The sequence below is a fragment of the Diabrotica undecimpunctata genome, chromosome 7, assembly GCF_040954645.1.
Source record: "Diabrotica undecimpunctata isolate CICGRU chromosome 7, icDiaUnde3, whole genome shotgun sequence".
NCBI lineage: Eukaryota > Metazoa > Arthropoda > Insecta > Coleoptera > Chrysomelidae > Diabrotica > Diabrotica undecimpunctata.
The window spans coordinates 119,002,029-119,022,668 of record NC_092809.1 but is presented as its reverse complement, the minus strand read 5'-3'; the positions used below and the strand labels follow the sequence as shown (position 1 = coordinate 119,022,668).

The following is a 20,640-nucleotide window of genomic DNA, read 5'->3' as shown; positions in this document are numbered from 1 at the left end:
TTCACTTACCTCGGAACTACCCTCAACGTACAATGGGAATACGCTCAAGAGATTAGATCCAGAATTGAAATGGCACGGTCTACTTTTATTAAGTTGAGATCCTTGCTGTGCTGCAGTGATCTCAGTTTGGGAACCAAGATGCGGATAGTGAGGTGCTACGTTCTTCCAGTGTTACTATATGGAGTTGAAGCCTGGACACTGACGCAAGCCACTGAAAAACGAATCGAAGCCTTCGAGATGTGGATATACAGAAGGATACTAAAAATATCTTATGTGGACCATGTCACCAACGTTGAGGTCCTACAGAGCATGACAAAAGAAAAAGAAGTGCTTAATTTAATTAAACAACGTAAGCTTGAGTACCTCGGCCACGTGATGCGGAACGAAGAAAAATATCGAATTCTTCAACTTGTTATGCAGGGTAAAGTATTTGGCAGAAGAGGACCGGGACGCCGTCGTATCTCGTGGTTGAAAAATCTCCGACAATGGTTTGGGATGACCTCAGCGGAGCTGTTTCGCAGAGCAGTCAACAAAACCATGATAGCCTTGATGATCGCCAACATCCGGACCGGATAAGGCACTGAAGAAGAAGAAGAAGAAATACTTTGTGGCAGAAAGCAGACTGGACTTTTGAAGTATATTCGGGACTATAAAAACATCTGCAAACACTAGTTCGTTAGTTATTCGGTGTTAGATCGATGAAAAGTTTGAAAATATATATGAAAATATGTGAGTTATATATGTGGATGTTAGCCAGTCATGCGGTATTATGCCATGTTCATATATAATGTTGTAGAGGGATGTTAATTTCCTGACAGCATTATCACTTAGGTGTTTAAAAATGTTCGGCTGTTATTAGGTCTTCGCCGGGTGCCTTGTTGTTCTTTGCGTCTTTTATTGCCTGCAAAACTTCTTCGGTGAGAATGTTTAATTTTTCATCTGTATCTATTTGTGGGGATCACCAAACAAATCTTTAAGATATTGCTCTCATATTTCTTTTTGTTTTTCAGGGTCCATTTCTATTTGTTTTTTTTGTTTGTTACAATCGATAAGTGTTTGGGTTTCCATATTCCAGCTACTTCTTTAACCTTTCTGTGTAGTTCTCTATCTTTATGCTTCATTTGCAGATCTTCTACCTGTTTACATTTTTCTTTCATCCACTCTTCCTTAGCTACATTTATTTTATTTCTCAATTTCCCTGTTGAGTTCTTTGTATCTTGTTAGGTTTTTGTTTTTTACCATCCGTCTCCTCTCCATAATTTGTAATATTTCGTTTGTCATCCATGGTTTTCTATGTTTACGGTTTTCTTTCTGTATACTTTGGCCTGCTGCTGGCCTGCCTTACTGCAGAGTAAAAAGGGGATCTAGCTGTGGGACAGATCACTACTTTCTTTTAGCTAATCTTTTGTGCCCCTTTAAACAATACTACAAACAGAACACCGAAAGTGAGATAAACAATACTACACAGTACAAAACGGAGAGATATAAATTGAACATTTTATTTCAACCAAGCATTAAACATCTTTTTCAATCTAGATTAGAAAAGGAACTAAATGAGGTGAAAATAAATATGGATGTAGAACAAGAATACAACAACCTCAAAATGATAAAAAAAATTGCTTATGAAGTATTAGGAACAGAAAACAACGACAAAAAACACCACGATCCACCATGGATGACAGAAAACGTAAAAGAAATGATTCAAGACAAAAAACAAAATATATAAGAAATGGCTAACAAATAAAACATCTAGCAATACAGTAACATATAAAAGTACGCAATCAAATAAGAGAAGCAAAAACCAATTTCTGGGAACCAAAATATCTCCAAGTTGAAAATTTAATTGGCGGTTCTCAGATTATGGAAGCATGGAGAACTATCACTAATCTAAAGAAACACACCCACAACTCCTTAAGCAACTTAATGCCTATAGAAAAGTGGGAAAATCACTATAAAAAATTACTCCAAGAGTCCAGATTGGAATATATGGGAGAGGAATACAATATGGAGAGACAAACTAATACACTTATGGACAAAAATATCGAATATTTTGGAATTTTACAATTTTTTTTAGTCACTATTATTTCAAAATAATTTTAGATTATTGATGGTACTTATATAGTAGGCTGATGTACTCAACTGGTTTGAAATATTTTGATGTGTGTCATTCGTAGATTTTATTATAAAAACCTTCTTCACGTAAATGGAAAATTATAATAATTCGGTTATTTTTAGTTTAATTTATTAAGTTTAATTAAATATTATTTTGATTCAACTTAGTTTAAAACAAGTATGCCACCAATTCGATACTGCGATGAAGCCTAAGTAGCACAGACTGTAATTTGTAATTTTTTACAAGGAAGGCTATTCACAAAAAGATATCGCACGACCTCTCAGGAGAAGTTAATCTGCAGTTTCTAATACTATAAAAAGGTATCGCGAAATAGGAATTTTTGTACGAAGGCCTGGTCCAGGACGCCCAAGGTGCACAACCGCAATTGATGACCGTTTTGTGGTTCTTAATTCTACACAAAATCGTTAATTAACATCGATACACCTCAGAAATGAGCTATTAAATATTAGACAAGTTAATATGAGTTTAGAAACAGTTAGACGAAGATTCAAAGAAGCAAACTTAAAGCTCAGGCGTCCCGCCAAAGTTCCACGTCTTTTCCAAAATCATAAAGCTCCTCGTTCAGAATTTGCAAGAACACATATTCAGTGGAATATCGTCAACTGGAAAAATGTTCTTTTCACTGATGAGAGTGATGAGACCAGAATTAAATTATGCAAGCCAGATGATCAAAACCACGTCTACAGAAGAGTTGGAGAACGATTCGCAGCTGCAATCTCGCCAAGACCGTTAATTTTATAGGTGGTAGCATAATTCTTTGGGAAGGTATTAGTTGGGAGGTACGCACAGCACTGGTGAAAGTGATTTGACGGATGACTGGTGACTCTTTTGGTGACACACGTTTAAAAAATCGTGCAAGATCATGTTTGCCATATGTTGGTTACATTTGATATGAAAGATTCATATTAATGCACGATAATGCTCAACCACATGCCGCTGCCATAGTGAGTAATTATCTTAATAAGGTCCAAATTCGAAGATTGGATTGGCCACTGTTTAGCCCGGATTTAAATCCAATAGAGCTCATGTGGGATCACCTAAAACGCCACATACAACAAAGAAATCCCGTTTCAAATACAAAGGGCAGCTTCGACTTGCTGCACAGTATGAATTGGAATGCAATTTCCCAAGGATATGTCCAAAATTTACTTGCAAGCATGCCGAGAAGGATGCAAGCAGTCATAAGAGCTAGAGGGTGAATACTCACTGATCATGCACTTCTTTCTGTTAAAAAGACTTATTTATGCAATTTAAATTAACATTAAAATTTAGAGTAAAATAACCTTATTTACCTAATATTAAGCATTTATTTTTTTTTTCAATTTTCTCCGCATAAAAACTTAAAATTAGTCATTAAATATTGTTAAAATAAACTCTACTTCACAATAAACTACTTGATTGACCAGAATTTATTTTGAAAAAACAAAAATTAGAAAGTTCCAAAATATTCGATATTTTTGTCGATGAGTGTAGTAACATTAATACTACTAAAAACGTGCGATCTCCAGGACCTGCCAATATAGCTGTAGAGTTACTTAAAGCAGGAGGTCCATTCCTAATAGAACGATTAACTTTTCTAATGAATCAATGCTGCCAACAAATTAAAGTACCATCTTCTTTAAAAAGGGTAATCGAAAAGATCCTAACTTCTACAGAAGATTAAGTGTCCTACCTACTTTCGGGAGATTGTTTGGAAAGATAATAAATGGAAAAATACAAGATGATGAATGATGTAGAATATCTAATTAGCGAAGAACAAAGTGGATTTACGCCTGGTAGATCTTGGACTGATATGTTTATACTCAAACAATTAATAGAAAAAAAGAATAGCGGTTGGTACCGAGGTACATCTAGCCTTTATCGACCTAGAAAAGGCGTATGATACAGTTCCAAGACTTTATTTCCAAATTGTGGCAAGCTATACAACAACTCTTCATTAGTCAAAACCTTTTAGGAATAATCACAGAAGTATACAGGGATAACACTACACTAAAAATTTTGATTTATTGACTTAAAGAAGGCCTCTGGCTGAGTACAAAATAAACAACTGAACGAATCCCAACATATGAAATAGCAAATGAAAAGGAAGGAAATAACGAATATATTAAGTAAGGAAAAACAAACAAGGCGACCACCAAAAGGGTACTACACAGTATCTTCATTAATGATGAACGTATAGCGACATACGAGATATCATAGGGATAGGGCACTATAGATAAAAATATATTTACTATAAAACAAATTTTGATTTATTGACTTAAAGAAGGCAAAATTCCGCTACTATTTAAAATATCTCGAAAACTATAGTATAGACATAGGAAATACCTAAGAAAAATTAAACTACATTTACTTTAGTTTATGATGGTGATATAAAATACATGGAATTATTCAATGTACATCAGCAACAGATACAGTTTATTTTAACGAATATAAAATATAAAAAGAAATTAACGAATAAAACAATAAACGTTTAATTTGTATTAATCGATCTTGAAAAAGCATATGATACTTCGACAAATAGTGTGTTGGGCAGTTAATAAGAAATTAATTCCCATTGAGTATATGAAGATTTAATATTTATGATAGAGCAAAACTAGTGTTAAGACAGGTGCAAGTGTGAGAGATCGTTCTATTTCGGTTTTAAAAATTTAAATTTAAACTATCATTTACTTACGTTCGTTTCAAAGTCTTTAAAGTTTCATAAACTTTCTTGCCAATTTCTTGTAAAGTTTCATGATTTTTAGTCACTTCTACAGTTTTTCTGAGCTCACATGCATTTGCATACCTAAAATTTTTAGAAAAAATCAACAAGTTAAATATTATCAATGGTTTGTTTGAGATAATGAAACTTGAATCCGTCGAAGATTATTTTAAAGATCTATTAACAAAGGGTTTAGAGAGGAAATCACACAAAACATACGAGCACAAGGGAGGAAAAATCTTAAAATTTAAGATAGGAAATAAGAAAATGACAAATATAAAGAGGCAGAAGAAGAGCATTTAGAGTAAGAAGATCAACAGTAGACCACTTTTATTAACAAGAACCACATGATCAAAAACTACATCTCCTATTTGTAGACCTAAAGAAAGCCCCCGATGGTGTCCTGACTAAACTATGGGAAGCGATAGTAAAAATCAACACAAATATAGAGCCAACAAGAGCGATTAAAATAAAAGGTATTGAACAAGGTTGCTACTTATCACCTATCCTGTTTAAAATATTTTTAGAAAACATTGAAACATGGAAGAACAAATGCAGAAAATTGGGGTTCCATTGAATGACTGCACCCTGTATACCTAAAGTATGTAAAAATGTGTATAGCAGAACCACAAAGATACTAGATAAAGTATTTAAGTTAAGAAATATGGCCACTAAAAAATATATAAAAAATGCTACAAGCAACATAAATATACTTCTGGAGAAGACCAGCAAGCAACACCATGTATACGAATGATATGTCAACGTATACACACAACACAAAAATGAGAGAATCAGGTTAGAGAAGAAAATGCGCTAGACCTCGTCGGACAACCTAAGTGGAGGAGATAACTGGAGATCGGAAAACGTAGGACGTTGTAAGCTTATGTTTATATACAGGGTGTCCCCGAAAATAGTGCGTTCCTTTAATGTATGGATATAATACACAATCTGGAACAAAAAAGTCCTATAACACTTTTTTCTTAACTTAACCGTTTGAAAAAAAAAATACATTGTTTTCCATATACGCAAATTTTTATTTTCAGAAAATTAAATAATCTGGTAACGTCATACGCAGTGAAAGCGCTTCTGAAAATAGCGTTTGTGACTTACGGTATGTAGCATAATTTAACCCTTGTTTATTTACTATTCAAGGTTGTTGACATCTGAGGAAATGTACGTAATATCTGCAAAATAATCATATCTTGCAAAACAATGTGGCGTTTGCTATTATCTGCATTAATGAAGGTTTTGGATGAAAGTTGTAGCATTTGCGTTTTCCTTGGTATAAATTAAAATCCTCTCGTATATATATATATATATATATATATATATATATATATATATATATATACCAAGGAGTAATTTCAGTGAATTTCAGTATTCTATCTTAAAAGGTAAAATACCCGAAATATATATATCGATCCCTTTTGTGTCGCCAAGTTGATATACTTTACTTAATTTTACTTAATCAGTAGACCCATTTGTACCTTTCGGTGTTGGGCCGTTTAAAATACACTTCATTACATTACAAAATTTGACAGTCTTCTGAGGTGCCCTAGCTCTTAACGAACTTTCTCCATTCCTTCCTATTGGATGCCATCTGTATTGCTTCCTGCCAAGTCTTACCCTTACTCTGCAGTATCTGCGAGATGTCACTGTTCCATTCTTTAATGGGTCTTCCTCTTCTGTTCTTCCCTATTGGTTTGGCGTCCCACACTCTTTTAACTTGTCTGTTATTGTCCATCCGGGTTAGATGTACGAACCATGCCAATTTTTTCTCTTTGATTGACTCGAGTATCGGTTTGATTTTGAGTCTTTCTCTTATTTCTTCATATCTGATTCTATCAGTTCTTTTTACTCCTATCGTTCTTCTGAGGTATTTCATCTCTGCTGCCTGTATTCTGCTCTGATGTCTTTTGTTTAATATCCAATTTTCTGCTCCATATGTCACTGTAGGTCTATATATTGTTTTGTATATTGTCATCTTGGTCTTTGTTGATATTTCTTTGTTATTAAGGAATCCTCTATTTAGTGCTTGGAATAGTTTTCCTGTGTTTTCCATTCTGTTGTTAAGATCATCCTCGATGTCTCTTTTGTTGTTGATTACTGTTCCTAAGTATTTGTATGAATTTGTCTGTATTATTTTTTGTTGGTCTATCATTACTTCTATTTGATCTTCCGTCCCTTGTTTCCTTGATATTTTCATTATTTGAGTCTTCTCTTTGTTTACGTTTAAGTTGTATTTGCTTGCTTCTAGGTTCCATTTCTCTAAGTTGTATTTAAGTTTTTCTGCAGTTTCCGCAATTAATACTATGTCGTCTGCAAATATACACATCTCAGCATTTATCATTTGCATTCTGTTCCAACCGATGCAGTATTTCTTGAATGTTTTCTTACATTCTTTCACTATCTCATCTATTACATTTATGAATAGTACTGGGCTGAGACTTCCCCCTTGTCTAACTCCTTGGGTCAAATGGTTCTGACTGTATATTTAACATTCTTACTGTATTTGTTGTTTTCATGTATATACTCTTTGTTGCTTCTATCAGTTCTTCACTTACTTGTTTCTTCTTTAGGCTTGAAGTTGATATAAACACGTTTTAAAAGTTTGTTTACATTCCACAGATGCGTATTTTCTCGGCATTCTTTTGTTCGAAAACCACTTTTAGGATATTCTGTGTTTCAAATAAATAATCCGGTTATATATATTGTTTATACCAAGTTGGGAAGCGAATGATTTTTAAGAATTGCGGCATTATCACTTGGGTCGCTGTAAGAGACAGTCGGCTTAGGTGTGGATCCAAATTTTACATAAAATTTGAAATGTTCCTCGTTGTTCGTCTATTTCCATGAAAAATATGTAAGGTATTGTGGCAATTAATGGTTCAGTTAAAGTTTTAAGTGAGGATTGAAATAATCGTCTGAATTTGGTTTCGAAAATTAGTTTACGGATTTATTTATCAGATGTCGCTATTGCGTCCAGATCGAAGCCATTTTATAGTTGCTTCTAATATGACAGGAAAGATTATTTTCACGTTCAGAGCATTTGTGAACAGCCGCTCCGAAGATCCCTTTTAGGGTGAAATACGTATAAGCGGATACACAGACGCACTATACGTAAAATCAAATCTTAACTGTCTTTTCTTTTTAATAAATACATTTTGCTCCTGGCTGCCCTACTAATACCTAAGTTTGTAGTATAATTCAACATTAAACACAACACAAACACTTTTTCCGGTTGTTGTATTTCTAATGTCGAATTAATTACTATGTGATAAGGATGATAAGGTATGCATTGTAGTACGAGACTGTTTGAAAATGTTGAATGAGGAGATTTGAAATACCGTTAGAAAGTACATACAAAAAAAACTAGAGACATTTATATGGTGGATGATATGATGAATATGTAATATGTAATGTATGTTTCAGTGAGAAATGCTTAATCCTAAAATTAACACAATGTATTAATAAAGCCCTTACCTCAGAAATTCTTGTCTATCACTGAAAACTTTATAGTTTTCAGGTACGAAATCTGGAAAATCCCGATTTAAATCCCTTCGTAGGAAATCTTGAATATTTTGAAATCTTCTATTAGTGAATGTTGCTAATAGGTAAATGCGATCAACATGTTGTTTAAACGAGTCGTTAATCCTTACAACATATATCCCCATCTTTTTGATTATTTCGCCAAAGATAATATCATTTGTAGACCTAATACCGCAGAGGGTAGGCTGCCGTCTACACCTATGTAATAAAGTTTCTATCATCTTATCTCTAGTAGTGTTGGCTTTAATTTTAAGGTGTAAACAAATATCTTTAAGATCTTTTGCAGGCAGTTGTACCAGCAGTGATTCCATACTATCTTGTTTATAATCTGTAAAATGCAAGAGTATTTTATTCATTTTTATAAATATTCATCATTAATAGTTTTCCAAAGGGAAGGGCAATGGGAAAGCAATTCTGGGGTTGACGCTGTTGTCGGAAAGATATTTGGAAGGCAAAGAAAATTTTACGGTTATATATAAAGCACGACAAAATGATTCAATTCTACAAGAGATATGGCTCAATGGACGGGACATAATTATTATCTACAATATATACTGGAATCATAATGGGTGCGTTCGTACTGCAAATGGCAATACCAACTATGTCAGGCATGCCTCCTGCCTCTGCTTCTCTTAACGTCTAAGCATAATCTGATAACGTTCAGAGGGTGTTAATTTTAACGCAATGTTGCTCAATAACCTAAGATATACAGACGACATTGTGGTACTGAATGAATCGGAAGAATATTTATAGTGACTAATAAATGTCCTGTCGGCATCTAATGCCAAAATGTGACTAGACTAGCGATTAACTCTTCCAAAATCAACTCTAGTTTTTGATCGTGCCACTTACATGACAGCGCGAAAATAGTTGGTGTGAAGTGAATTTACAGTGAAACATTAAAAGAATAAAAGAAATGTGAAACGAGATGAATTTACTTTATTGAAGTTTTTATGTTTACATGGACAATCATACGTCGCGTTTTAGCGCATTAGAAAACCGTTATCGTTGTATATTTACATATATCAGAAAGCAGTTGATTGATTAAACTTTTTTCATAGAGAATAAATTAAACTTTGACACATTATTTAATTCTCAGGCGGTAAGAAGTTCGCCGGATCAGCTAATTCCCAATAAAAATAGTAAATCAATATGTCAAGGTACTGTACCTTGATATCATGTAAAGTCGCCTTGTATTTCGGTGAGACTGTGTAAAAATATTTTTATCTGTAATAAAAGCAGGAAATAAAAATTAAAATAAAAGCACTCTACCCGGAGTAGTTACTAACTGAAAAATTATCAATGACTGAGATGTATAATAATACAAAGTTTTAATATTCTCATCGATATTTACATTCAGATATGCCTGGATTTATGTTTGAAAATATGGGCAGTCACCCAGTTGAAGTTATCATCAAACTGTTGATCAGTCCATGCGTTATCTTGTATCGGCAAACTTATGCATTCTTCGGGCAAGATAAAACAATATTTGCCTGAGCGACCGAAACCATAAAGTAGTTTATCAGAAAAAAATCCGTTTCGACCGCCCAACTTGGGTAGGTAGGTATAATATTTTATTTTTAAACCAGCGTAATCAGATTTTGCGAAACAAGAATAACAATAACTACTACAGGGTTCAGTTAAATTCAAATAGTGAACTGCAAGTGAGTTTGGTTCACCAGTGTTCTTTCTAAACCTCTTTTACCATTTTACGAAGATGTTTTAATGTGACGTCTGCGGTGTGATAATAATTCTGAAGAACCAGTGTAACTCTCTAATCAATTGGAAGACTTACAAAGCTGTGTAGTAAAACGTAAGCGACATGTTCAATATCTTTCTGATGATGCCAAACATATGCTGAAATATGTTTATGAATGGCTATGTTCTGAACTGTCTAAATCAGAGGCAATTGCAGAAACATGTTTTTTAACCAGAGTGATCAAAGCAACCTGCTACAAGATTATAGGAGAAACAGCTTCTTCTGGACAGAGGAGAAATGATGATAGCTAATTCAGACAAATAGAATCGCACATAGCTACAAAAATGTAGACAAGCGCCAGACACTAATGGAAACTACTAGAATAATTTCTTTAAGAAAGTAGCACATATTGTAATTTTGTACGAGGAAGGATATGCACAAAAAGGTATCGCACGACGTCTCAGCAGAACTGAACCTATAGTTTCGAATACTCTAAAAAGGTACCGCGAAACAGGAAATTTTGTATGAAGGCCTCGTCAAGGACGCCCAAGATGCACAACCGCAATTGATGACCGTTTTTTGGTTCTTAATTCTACACGAAATCGTTCATTGACATCGATGCACATCAGAAATGAGCTATTAAATGTTAGACAAGTTAATGTGAGTTCACAAACAGTTAGACGAAGATCAAAAGAAGCAAACTTAAAGCCCAGACGACCCGCCAAAGTTCCACGTCTCCTCCAAAATCATAAAGCTCGTCGTTTGGAATTTCCAAGAACACATATTTAGTGGAATATCGGCAACTGGAAAAACGTTTTTTTCACTGATGAGACCAGAATCCTATTATGGAAGCCAGATGGTCAAATCTACCTCTACAGAAGAGTTGGAGAACGATTCGGCAGCTGCAGTCTCGCCCAGACTGTTATTTTGGAGTTGATGGCATAATTATTTGGGAAGGTATTAGTTGGGAGGTACGTACCGCACTTGTGAAAGTGATTGGACGGATGACTGGTGATTCTTACGTTTAAAACATCCTCTAAGATCATGTTTTGTCATATGTTGGTTACATTGGATATGAAAGATTCACGTTAATGCACGATAATGCTCGACCACATGCTGCTGCCATAGTGAGTAATTATTTTGATGAGTTTCGAAGATTGTAACTACCAGAAGCTTACAATCCCAACTTGAAGATGTTCATAATGTTCGAATCAGCTGTGGAACTGTTCGCCAACGTATCAAGGAAGGTAATTTGGTAAATCGTATACCTGCCAGAGGGCCAGCCTTGACCGTAGCTCATCGCAGAGCGCGTTTAGAATTTGTACGAAATCATATCCATTGGTTGGAGGCTGGTTGGAATAGAGTTCTGTTTACAGATGAGAGCAGATTCTGTCTTTACAATTGTGATAGGCGTATTCGCGTGTACCGACGTCAGATCGAACGGTATGCACAGTGTAACATGCGAGGAACGACGTTATTCGGTGGAGGGTCAGTTATAGTGTGAGGTGGCGTTTCTTTAACGGATCGTACAGACTTGGTGGTGTTGAATAACGGTACCATCAACGCTCACCGATATATCGTTGACGTTCTTCAAGACCACGTTGTGCCATTTGCTCCTTATATTGTCGAACATTTTGTTCTAATGCACGACCGCACATTACAAATATAGTGCAAAATTATCTAGAGGAAGTTGGAATCGATGTTATGGAATGGCCAGCGAATAGTGCCGATCTTAATCCTATAGAGAATGTTTGCGTGGTAGGATTTTTACGTCTACGGAATTTTCCTAATCAACCAAACAATCTGCAGGGGCTGGAACAACGTCTTGTCCGAATTTGGAATGAACTGGATCAGTATACTTTAAGACCGTTTATTTTAAGTATGAATCGTCGATGCCAAGCTGTCATTCGTAGAAAGGGTGGAAATACGTCTTATTAAGCAAAAAAATTGAACAATTTTTTTTTAGAATTAGAGATTTTGTTGTTAATTGTTTTAAGATTGTGTGAAGTTTATGAATATTGAAGATGGCGACAACATCACTAAATATGTTTGTTTTACAAAGTAAAGTAATACGAAATAAAATGATTTTCATTTCAGTTAATATTTTCCTGTCATATGGTAAGTTTTAAAGTGGTGCGTTAATTTCTTGGAGTAGTAAATATATATATATATATATATATATATATATATATATATATATATATATATATATATATCGAAAAAGAAGTATGATCGTCAATTGAAATACAAAATGTAGTTCACAAGGATATCTGCTTATTGTTGGAGTGATATCGGTCACAAAATTGGAGAAGAAAACAAAGGGATCTTGTTACTCAATCCTTTATTAGAAAGGTTTCATATATAAATCCATACACATCATCAGTTCATCTAAAAGTAAATCGATATGCTTACAACCATAGACAAAATTACACAGAATAACTTACAAAGAATTTTCAGCTATCACGATGATAGAAATGAAGTATAAAAAAAAGTTTAACTCGGGCATCATAGATGTAAACGTTCAATGTTTTTTTGAAGAAAAAACAAGTTAGTTTTTATAAAACTCACAAAGAACGGAAGTACGTAAAAATATGTAAAATAACAGTAAACTTTATAACATGAAGGACAAACAGAATACCAAATCACTGATAGTGTTGTGATAATTGTTAATAAAAGGTTTATATTTAACTTTAGGATGTTGTTTCAAATTAAAGCAAAGAAAAGTTACCAGTGTAATAACGTAGTTATAACCGCCTCGTATTTCGATGAGACTGTGTAAAAATATATGTATATGAAATAAAGGCAGGCAATAAAAATTAAAATAAAAATACTCTACACCAGGAATAGAGGTGTAAATATTAGAGATCTAATAACAAGATCCAATCATTACATCAATACGGCATTATGACAAATCATAATGCGTTATCTTTTATCGGCAGACTTATGCATCCTTTGGGTAAGATATAACAATATTTGCCGATTTTTTTACGAAACCATCAAATAGTTTATCAGGAAAAATCACGTTTCACCCCGTTCAGTGTTTTTGCACTTGGGTAGGTAGGTATATTTTATTTTTAAACCAGCGAAAGCAGATTTTGCGAAACAAGAATATTTTTAGTATAACCATAACTACTACAGCGTTCATTTAAATTCAAATAGTGAACTGCAATTGGCAAAGTTGTGAAATTGAGCGGTGAAAAAGTGGTGAAACTTGAATTTTACGAAGATACTTTTAAAATGTGGCATCCGTGGAGTGATAATATTTCTGCAGCTGAAGAGCCAGTGGAACCCTCTAATCAATTGGAATATTTACAAAGCTGTGTAGTAAAACATAAGCGACATTTTCAATACCTCTCTGATGATCCCAAACATATGTTGAAACATGTTTATGAAAGATTATGTTCTGAACTGTCTAAATCAGAGGCAATTGCAAAAACATGTTTTTTTTTAAATCAGAGTGCCCAAAGTAACCTGATACAAGATTATAGGAGAAACATCTTCTTCTAGAAGGTACTTGTAACCAGAACAATATACAAAATGGATGTGCAAATGACTTGATTTGCACTTCGCGTGTGCCGCTGGTAAATAATCAAACTCCGTGTGAAAAACTGACTTTATTTTGAATTACACAATACATGAATATCTGAACGCTAATAAGTATTATGTCCGCTCGCTCTGAATGCTGTATCACCGATCTCGACCCGAATTTGAGTGTTGTCGTCTTGAGGTGCTTTTAGGGACTCGCCTTATCCTCACATATGGCCTAATATCTGCATACGCATAGACTGCTGTGTTGCCGGATCGGAAAAATTCATGAAATAAACTTAAAATACATAGTGGCGTGAACAGGACGCGGCTAATGTTTTTCCAACTATTGAAAGCCTTCGAAGTGAACTGGTTCGAAAGGATATTCTCTCATGTTCAGCAAAAGCACTTTGATGATTTCTTAAAACCCATAATTTTAAGTAAAAAACTATAGACAAGCGCCAAACATGAATGGAAAGTACTAGAATAATAATTTTTTTAAGAAACAATTATATCAGACAGATAACTGAGTATCAAAAAATGAAACGAAATGTTGTTTATTTAGATGAGACCTGGTGTGATACTCATGACAGGACAGTAAATTATAATTTTACACTACGGTGGAGAAAATAGATGGATCGACGATGTATTATTATCTGCAAAAAAAATTAAAGACGCGTCTCTAGATTATCATGAGGATATGAAATATAATATTATTGTCATGGACAACGCATCATATCATTCAAGATTAATGAGAAAATTCCAAATATTACTTTAAACAAATTACAAATTCAAGAATTTTTATTTGAGAAAGATTTGTATTTTGAGGCATCATATAGTAAAAAGCAATTGTTGGAGGTTGTTTATAGCAGATAGTACCAGAAGAAATATGTTGTTGATAACAGTACTCGCAGTAATGAGCATACCTTAGACTTCCTCCTTATTATTGTACATTGAACCCAATAGAGTTAATATGGACTCAACTTGAAGTAAATATAAGAAGAAGAAACGTGGCTCCTAAATTTTCGTCTACTGTTCTCCAGTTAATTAGAAGAGAAGTAACAAAGATCACAGCAACCAACTGGAAAAATGTAATCAAACATGTATGTTACTCGCTCTTATTCCTATAAATTTTCCAATGAAATTACGTGCCGACTATACCCCGATACTGCAATACTATAATTAATGGACTGTATATATTGAAATACATCATGTATCAGGAGGCATGTTGACTGCATGAATGGTTAGATCCAAAATCAATTCCACAAATAATTAAAATATTGGTACTCACCTGTATCAACAAATGTATTTTCCTTTAAAAAATTGAAAATCTTAATAACGTTTTCAGCTGGCAAATTGGGCATATAATCATTACAGATTTTAAAAATATTGTGCCACGCGACCATTCTGGTATATAATTTGTAACAAATGTACTGATATTCTTTTTTTGCAGATTGTAAAATAACTGACAGCTCGATTGCTTTGTCGTCAATAACATGAACAAGATTCGGGTTATGCAAAACTGTGTAAAATACATCATTCATCATCTTTAAAAAGTCATCGTTCATTTTGTTTTCGTCCTTTGTTGCCCTTCTTGTAAGTGATGTTGACGGCGTTGATTCCTTTTGGTTCTCGTCATTCTGATTACTCATAGTAATATTTCTGGTATTTTTTTTACTGGTCCCTTTTTTCTTTTGAGGTCGTGGTGGGGATGTTGCTTCAGTTCTGTTTTGGTTTTCGGGAAATCTTTTGCTTAAGGAACTTTCCTTAGTTATACTCTTAGAAGATTTGGCGGATAGATCAGACGTTGTACCGTTCGTACCGTCTGTACGTGATGTTGATGGTGTTAACTTATTTTGGTTCCCGTTATTCTGATTACTCGTAGTAGTATATCTTATATTTGTTGTATTGGCGTCTCCTTTTTTCTGTTGAGGTCTTGGTTGGGACATTGCATCAGTTCTGTTTTGGTTTTCGGGAAATCTTTTGCTTGAGGAACTTTCCTTAGTTATAATCTTAGAAGAGTTGGCGGGTGGATCAGACGTACCGTTTGTACCGTCTGTACGTGATGTTGATGGTGTTAACTTATTTTGGTTCCCGTTATTCTGATTACTCGTAGTAGTATATCTTATATTTGTTGTATTGGCGTCACCTTTTTTCTTTTGAGGTCGTGGTTGGAACGTTGCTTCAATTCTGTTTTGGTATTCGGGAAATCTTTTGTTTAAGGAACTTTCCTTAGTTATACTCTTAGACGAGTTGGCGGATGGATCAGACGTTGTACCGTTCGTACCGTCAGTACGTGATGTTGATGGTGTTAACTTATTTTGGTTCCCGTTATTCTGATTACTCGTAGTAGTATATCTTATATTTGTTGTATGGGCGTCACCTTTTTTCTTTTGTGGTTGTGGTTGGAACGTTGCTTCAATTCTGTTTTGGTATTCGGGAAATCTTTTGTTTAAGGAACTTTCCTTAGTTATACTATTAGACCAGTTGGCGGATGGACCAGACGTTGTACTGTTCGTATGGCCTGCACAATATTTATTAATCTGACTGGATGAAGTTGATGCTGTCCCTAAAAATATAATAAAATTTTAATTCATATATCGTTGGATTAATACATTATTTTTATTAAAAAGTTTTTTGTTTATGGTAACTTGGGTTTTTCTTATTATTTATTTTCTTCAATTTCAATATGAAAATTTTTAAACATTTTGAAAAACAAAATTTTTTAGACGCTTAAAATATACATTCTTATTTTAGCGTATAGCTTCAGCTTTAAATTTACATATTTTAACTGTGAGTTTTTTCTCTCAGGCCGTAGAAACTAATACACCTCTAACATCACCCCCCAAAAAAAACGTAATAGGCCCAAGAAAGTTACCAATACATAAATAATAAATACAAGCGAAATTTGTAATACAATTTACAGTATGTATGAATGAAGTAAGTATACTTTTTTAGTATACTTACTTATAGAAGTAAAGATATTTGTTGTAAATTGCAAAAAGATAATCCAGTGCAAGGACTAACGGAACAGTCTCATTTTGCTGGGAAGAGAGCCGAGTTTTTGAGGTTATATCAAAAATATAAACATGAAGAACTATACAAGTTTGTGTTTATATTCTGAAACTTCGTATTTTTAGAATGGATCTATATGTCGCTCATGGCAAGATAAGAATAAAAGAAGTGTAAAATCTATTAAAACTGATGGAAAACGGTAATTTTCCACTAAATCGGCTTTAATGGACTACTATGGGGAAATGAATTAAGCAAATTTTTTATCGTCGTTAAAATCAACTATTAAAAAGTTGTCTGAACAACCCCTAATTATAATGGATAACGCTTGCTGTTAGAGAAAGCACCAAATATGTCTTCAACTAAGACTGAAATAAAACATTGATTAACTAACAATAAACCTGAACTAATGAGAGTTTAGTTCAGGTTATCAATATTTATTTTTAGAAACAAGCCACCTCCAAAATACATTGTTGATGATTTACCAGAACAATATGGTCACAAAGTATTACGTCTGCCACCATACCACTGCATTTTAAATGCTAAGGAATTAATATGGAGAATTGCCAAAAACTATTATAACTATTATTATCTATTAGAAAAAATTAAATATGAGAATCCAGATAGTAATATTAAAGAACTAAAACGACTAAAGCGTAGAGTCATTACAGAAACAAATGAAACTAAATTAGTAAATAGACAACTTGTATGTATAATATTCATCGGAACTGCTTTACCAAAGGAAGTCATTATCAATAGTTGTATTTTTCCGGTAGAACCGTACATACATCCCGTTATACAGTGTCAGAAATGCTTAAGGTATAGACATATGACTCAACAATGTACAGGGAAAGATCGCTGTAAAAGCTGTGGTGGAAATCATATTAACACGTTAAGCCCCGGACCATCATGATATAAATTTTCTGTCAGACCGGAACATTTTTTTAATAATTTTAAAATAAGAATGTGTATAACTATTTATTTCTATTCTAAAATAAAAAAAAATACATTTTTTTAAGTAAAAAAAGGCATGTACCAACACGGTACACACGGTCTATTTATAATTATTTTTGTAATTTGTTTTAATGTGTACCATGTATGCCATATTGGCTCACACCAGCAAGATAATCAAATACCTTCTCCCTAAGATATTTTAAGTTTAAAAATACAAAAACAATTTATTTTTTCAAAAAACATGTATGCATATTCACAAAACACTTAACACACATATATGCGGTAGTAACGGCACATGCCGGACAAAAAGTGTACACCCTTTTGGAATTCTTCATCGCTGATGTTCTTCCTTCACGGTTCGAAAAGTTCTTATAACATACTGAACACCTTCCCCTTTTCTCTTTCTCGTCCAACGTATGCAGAGTTGTTAAAGTGTTTTCAGAAGTTGTTTGTGACATTAAAAGACTTTGAACAGTCTGTTCACGGAACTCAGTAATTGAGAGATGTTTGCCGGTAACAGATTTATAGAGAACTAAGGAGTTCACAATCGCGGTATTTGTTAGTAATTCAACAGCCAATTTACGATACCACTTTATACTTCGTCGAACAGGGGAATTATATGCAGCCTTTTCATCCGACACATCGATAAAAGATTTTGCAGAATTATAGTTTAAACATCTACCATCAAAGGAATATCCTTGGTCGTTAAAAACAAAACGTCCCGTTTATCTTTCAATTTTCCGATAACAACTTTTGTATTACTCTGTAAATATTTCATGTCACCTCTTTTTAATTTTGCATCGACTACCGCTTTTGGATTATGTTTCCTATTGGCACGTAATATTCCGACTAAATGGGTTTTCCTATTATTTAAATCATGGACCAAGTCAACACCCGTATAAAAATTATCAGTATATAAAGTTCTGCCTGTATCCAGAAGCGATCGCATAAATTCCATCACCAGTCTGGATGCTAACGACTTTTCAGATGGTTGCATTTCATTTCCACCGTACACTTTTACGGCGTACGTATATCCATCTGCGACGCAAAGTTTAAACAATTTGACTCCATATTTGTGTCTTTTTCCAGGAATGTATTGCAAAAAACTAAGTCTACCACTAAATGGCACCACAAATTCGTCAATACATAACGATTCTCTAGGAGTATACATTTTCTGAAACTTTTCATTTAGTATTTGTACAAGAGGAGAAATTTTGAAGAGTCTGTTTCCAGGTGGGCAGCTCTCGTATCTGAAATGTGAAAGAAGTGTAATATTATTTAAAATCGACTTCTACTTATTTCACACATTTTAGAGACTTCATTCTTGTAAAGTAAATTGTTACTCCAATAATCTCTGAGTTCGGGTTTTCTGTTTAACCCCATCTAAATAATAAGAGCCAAAAATCGAAGCAATTCTTCTCTGTCAATTGGTCTCCAGTTACTCATAAGCAACTCATAAGCAATTGTTCGGCAGTTTCAGTAACCAACAAATCTTGCACTTGACGGTCGATAAACAGTATTTAGAAATATATTGGTTTGTAGTCTGTAAGTTTTGCAATTTCTTCCTGAAGTAAAGGATAGTTCGAACTTATTGAGATCATCTGGATTTGGCACATCGCTCCATGTTATTTTATTTCTTGATACAACATCGTCAATAACAGCTTCCAGATTCAGATTTTTCTATAAAGCAAAAAAGAGTAAACTACAAACAGAAATTGTGTATTCCTAAATAACTTACTTATCCTTCTTGTATCAGGCTTCTTTTGGTTAGAACTAGGACCTGCAGTAAATTCTTTGCAATTTTGTGTTTGTTTGCAAATTTTAGCTTTTTTCTATGAGACTCATATTCACTACTGCATGAGTCTGAAGAACCATCAGTAACATTTTCATTGTACACTGGATCGGCATCGGAATTATAAAACGTACTTTCAGGCATACTGATATCACTAAAGTCACTCTCGTTAGACGTTCAACCTCTGATTTTGTTTACCACAGACCGTTTACACAAATTTATACGTAAGAAAGCACGGCAAATGCGATCCTCGACGAGCCACAGCTTTAGGAACACGACACTTAGCTGTGGCCTGATAGGTACACACGGTCCCAGATAAAATTAGAGTGTGTGCCAGTGTGGTACACATGGGGATTAACGTGTTAATACGGATTGCTCTATGGTAACCAAATGGTACACTGTGCTCACCAGAACTCGGCACTATCAAGAGAATGCTCAGAATACATTAAACAGGGTAAAATTAAGAACATCATGTCAACAAAAAATATCTCGTTTCATGATGCTGAAAAAGTCTATAATAATCCCAATTATTATTCAAACGTATTTTGATTAATAATAGAACATACAAGTAAATATTACACGTATAAGTAATAAAATTATTAGGACTGATGCTAAATATAAAGCTAAGTTGGAAAGATCACATAGCTAAAGTAACCTTGACACTAAGTAGTCGTTGTATAATTAGAAATATAAGGGATACTGTATCCTTCCATATATTAAAAATAATCTAATATGGCTTGGTGCAGTCAGTCCTTCAGTACAGTTTAATATTTTGGGGCTCATCTCCATATATGAATAGTGCTTTTATATCTCAAAAAATATTACTAACTATGTTTAAAGTATCACCAACTACATCATGTAAGCCACTATTTATAAAAGCTAACATTTTACCTCTTCCTAGCCTATATATTTGACAGCTAATAATATATAAAAAAAACATGAGCAAACATTCCTTAGAAACGCTGATCTACATCCACATGTTTTAATAAGTTCAGGGACATGTCGGTGACACATAAGATGCATCTTGGTACTATTAAATTCTTTGAACAAAATCTAAATACATTTCTAGTTAGCCATGCTTTTTACAGTATTAAAGAATTTTTAAATTTTTAATGTAGGTACTAAACAGATTTTCGTTGTTGGCTAATGATTCTAGCCGTTTTTCTCCACTACCTTCTAGAAATAATGTCAATTTACCTTCAGTAAGCATTATCTATAAACCGAAAGTTGTGAGAAGAAATTCCACATCAAATAATAGCTCAGAATCATCAACA

The 20,640-nt window shown here is 33.8% G+C and overlaps 1 protein-coding gene across 6 annotated transcripts in view; it reads right to left on the bottom strand.

Annotated features, from left to right (window-relative positions):
* The window catches only part of LOC140445743 (fanconi-associated nuclease 1 homolog), an 80,364-nt gene that overhangs the window by 44,926 nt on the left and 14,798 nt on the right, over nt 1-20,640 (bottom strand). For all 6 annotated transcript variants that reach the window (XM_072538048.1, XM_072538049.1, XM_072538052.1 and 3 more), the window contains 3 exons: nt 14,900-16,177; nt 8,319-8,712; nt 4,809-4,919 (listed from right to left, as the gene is read on the bottom strand). In XM_072538048.1, the coding sequence (XP_072394149.1) occupies nt 4,809-4,919; nt 8,319-8,712; nt 14,900-16,177 (1,783 nt within the window). The remainder of the gene's footprint in view (nt 1-4,808; nt 4,920-8,318; nt 8,713-14,899; nt 16,178-20,640) is intronic.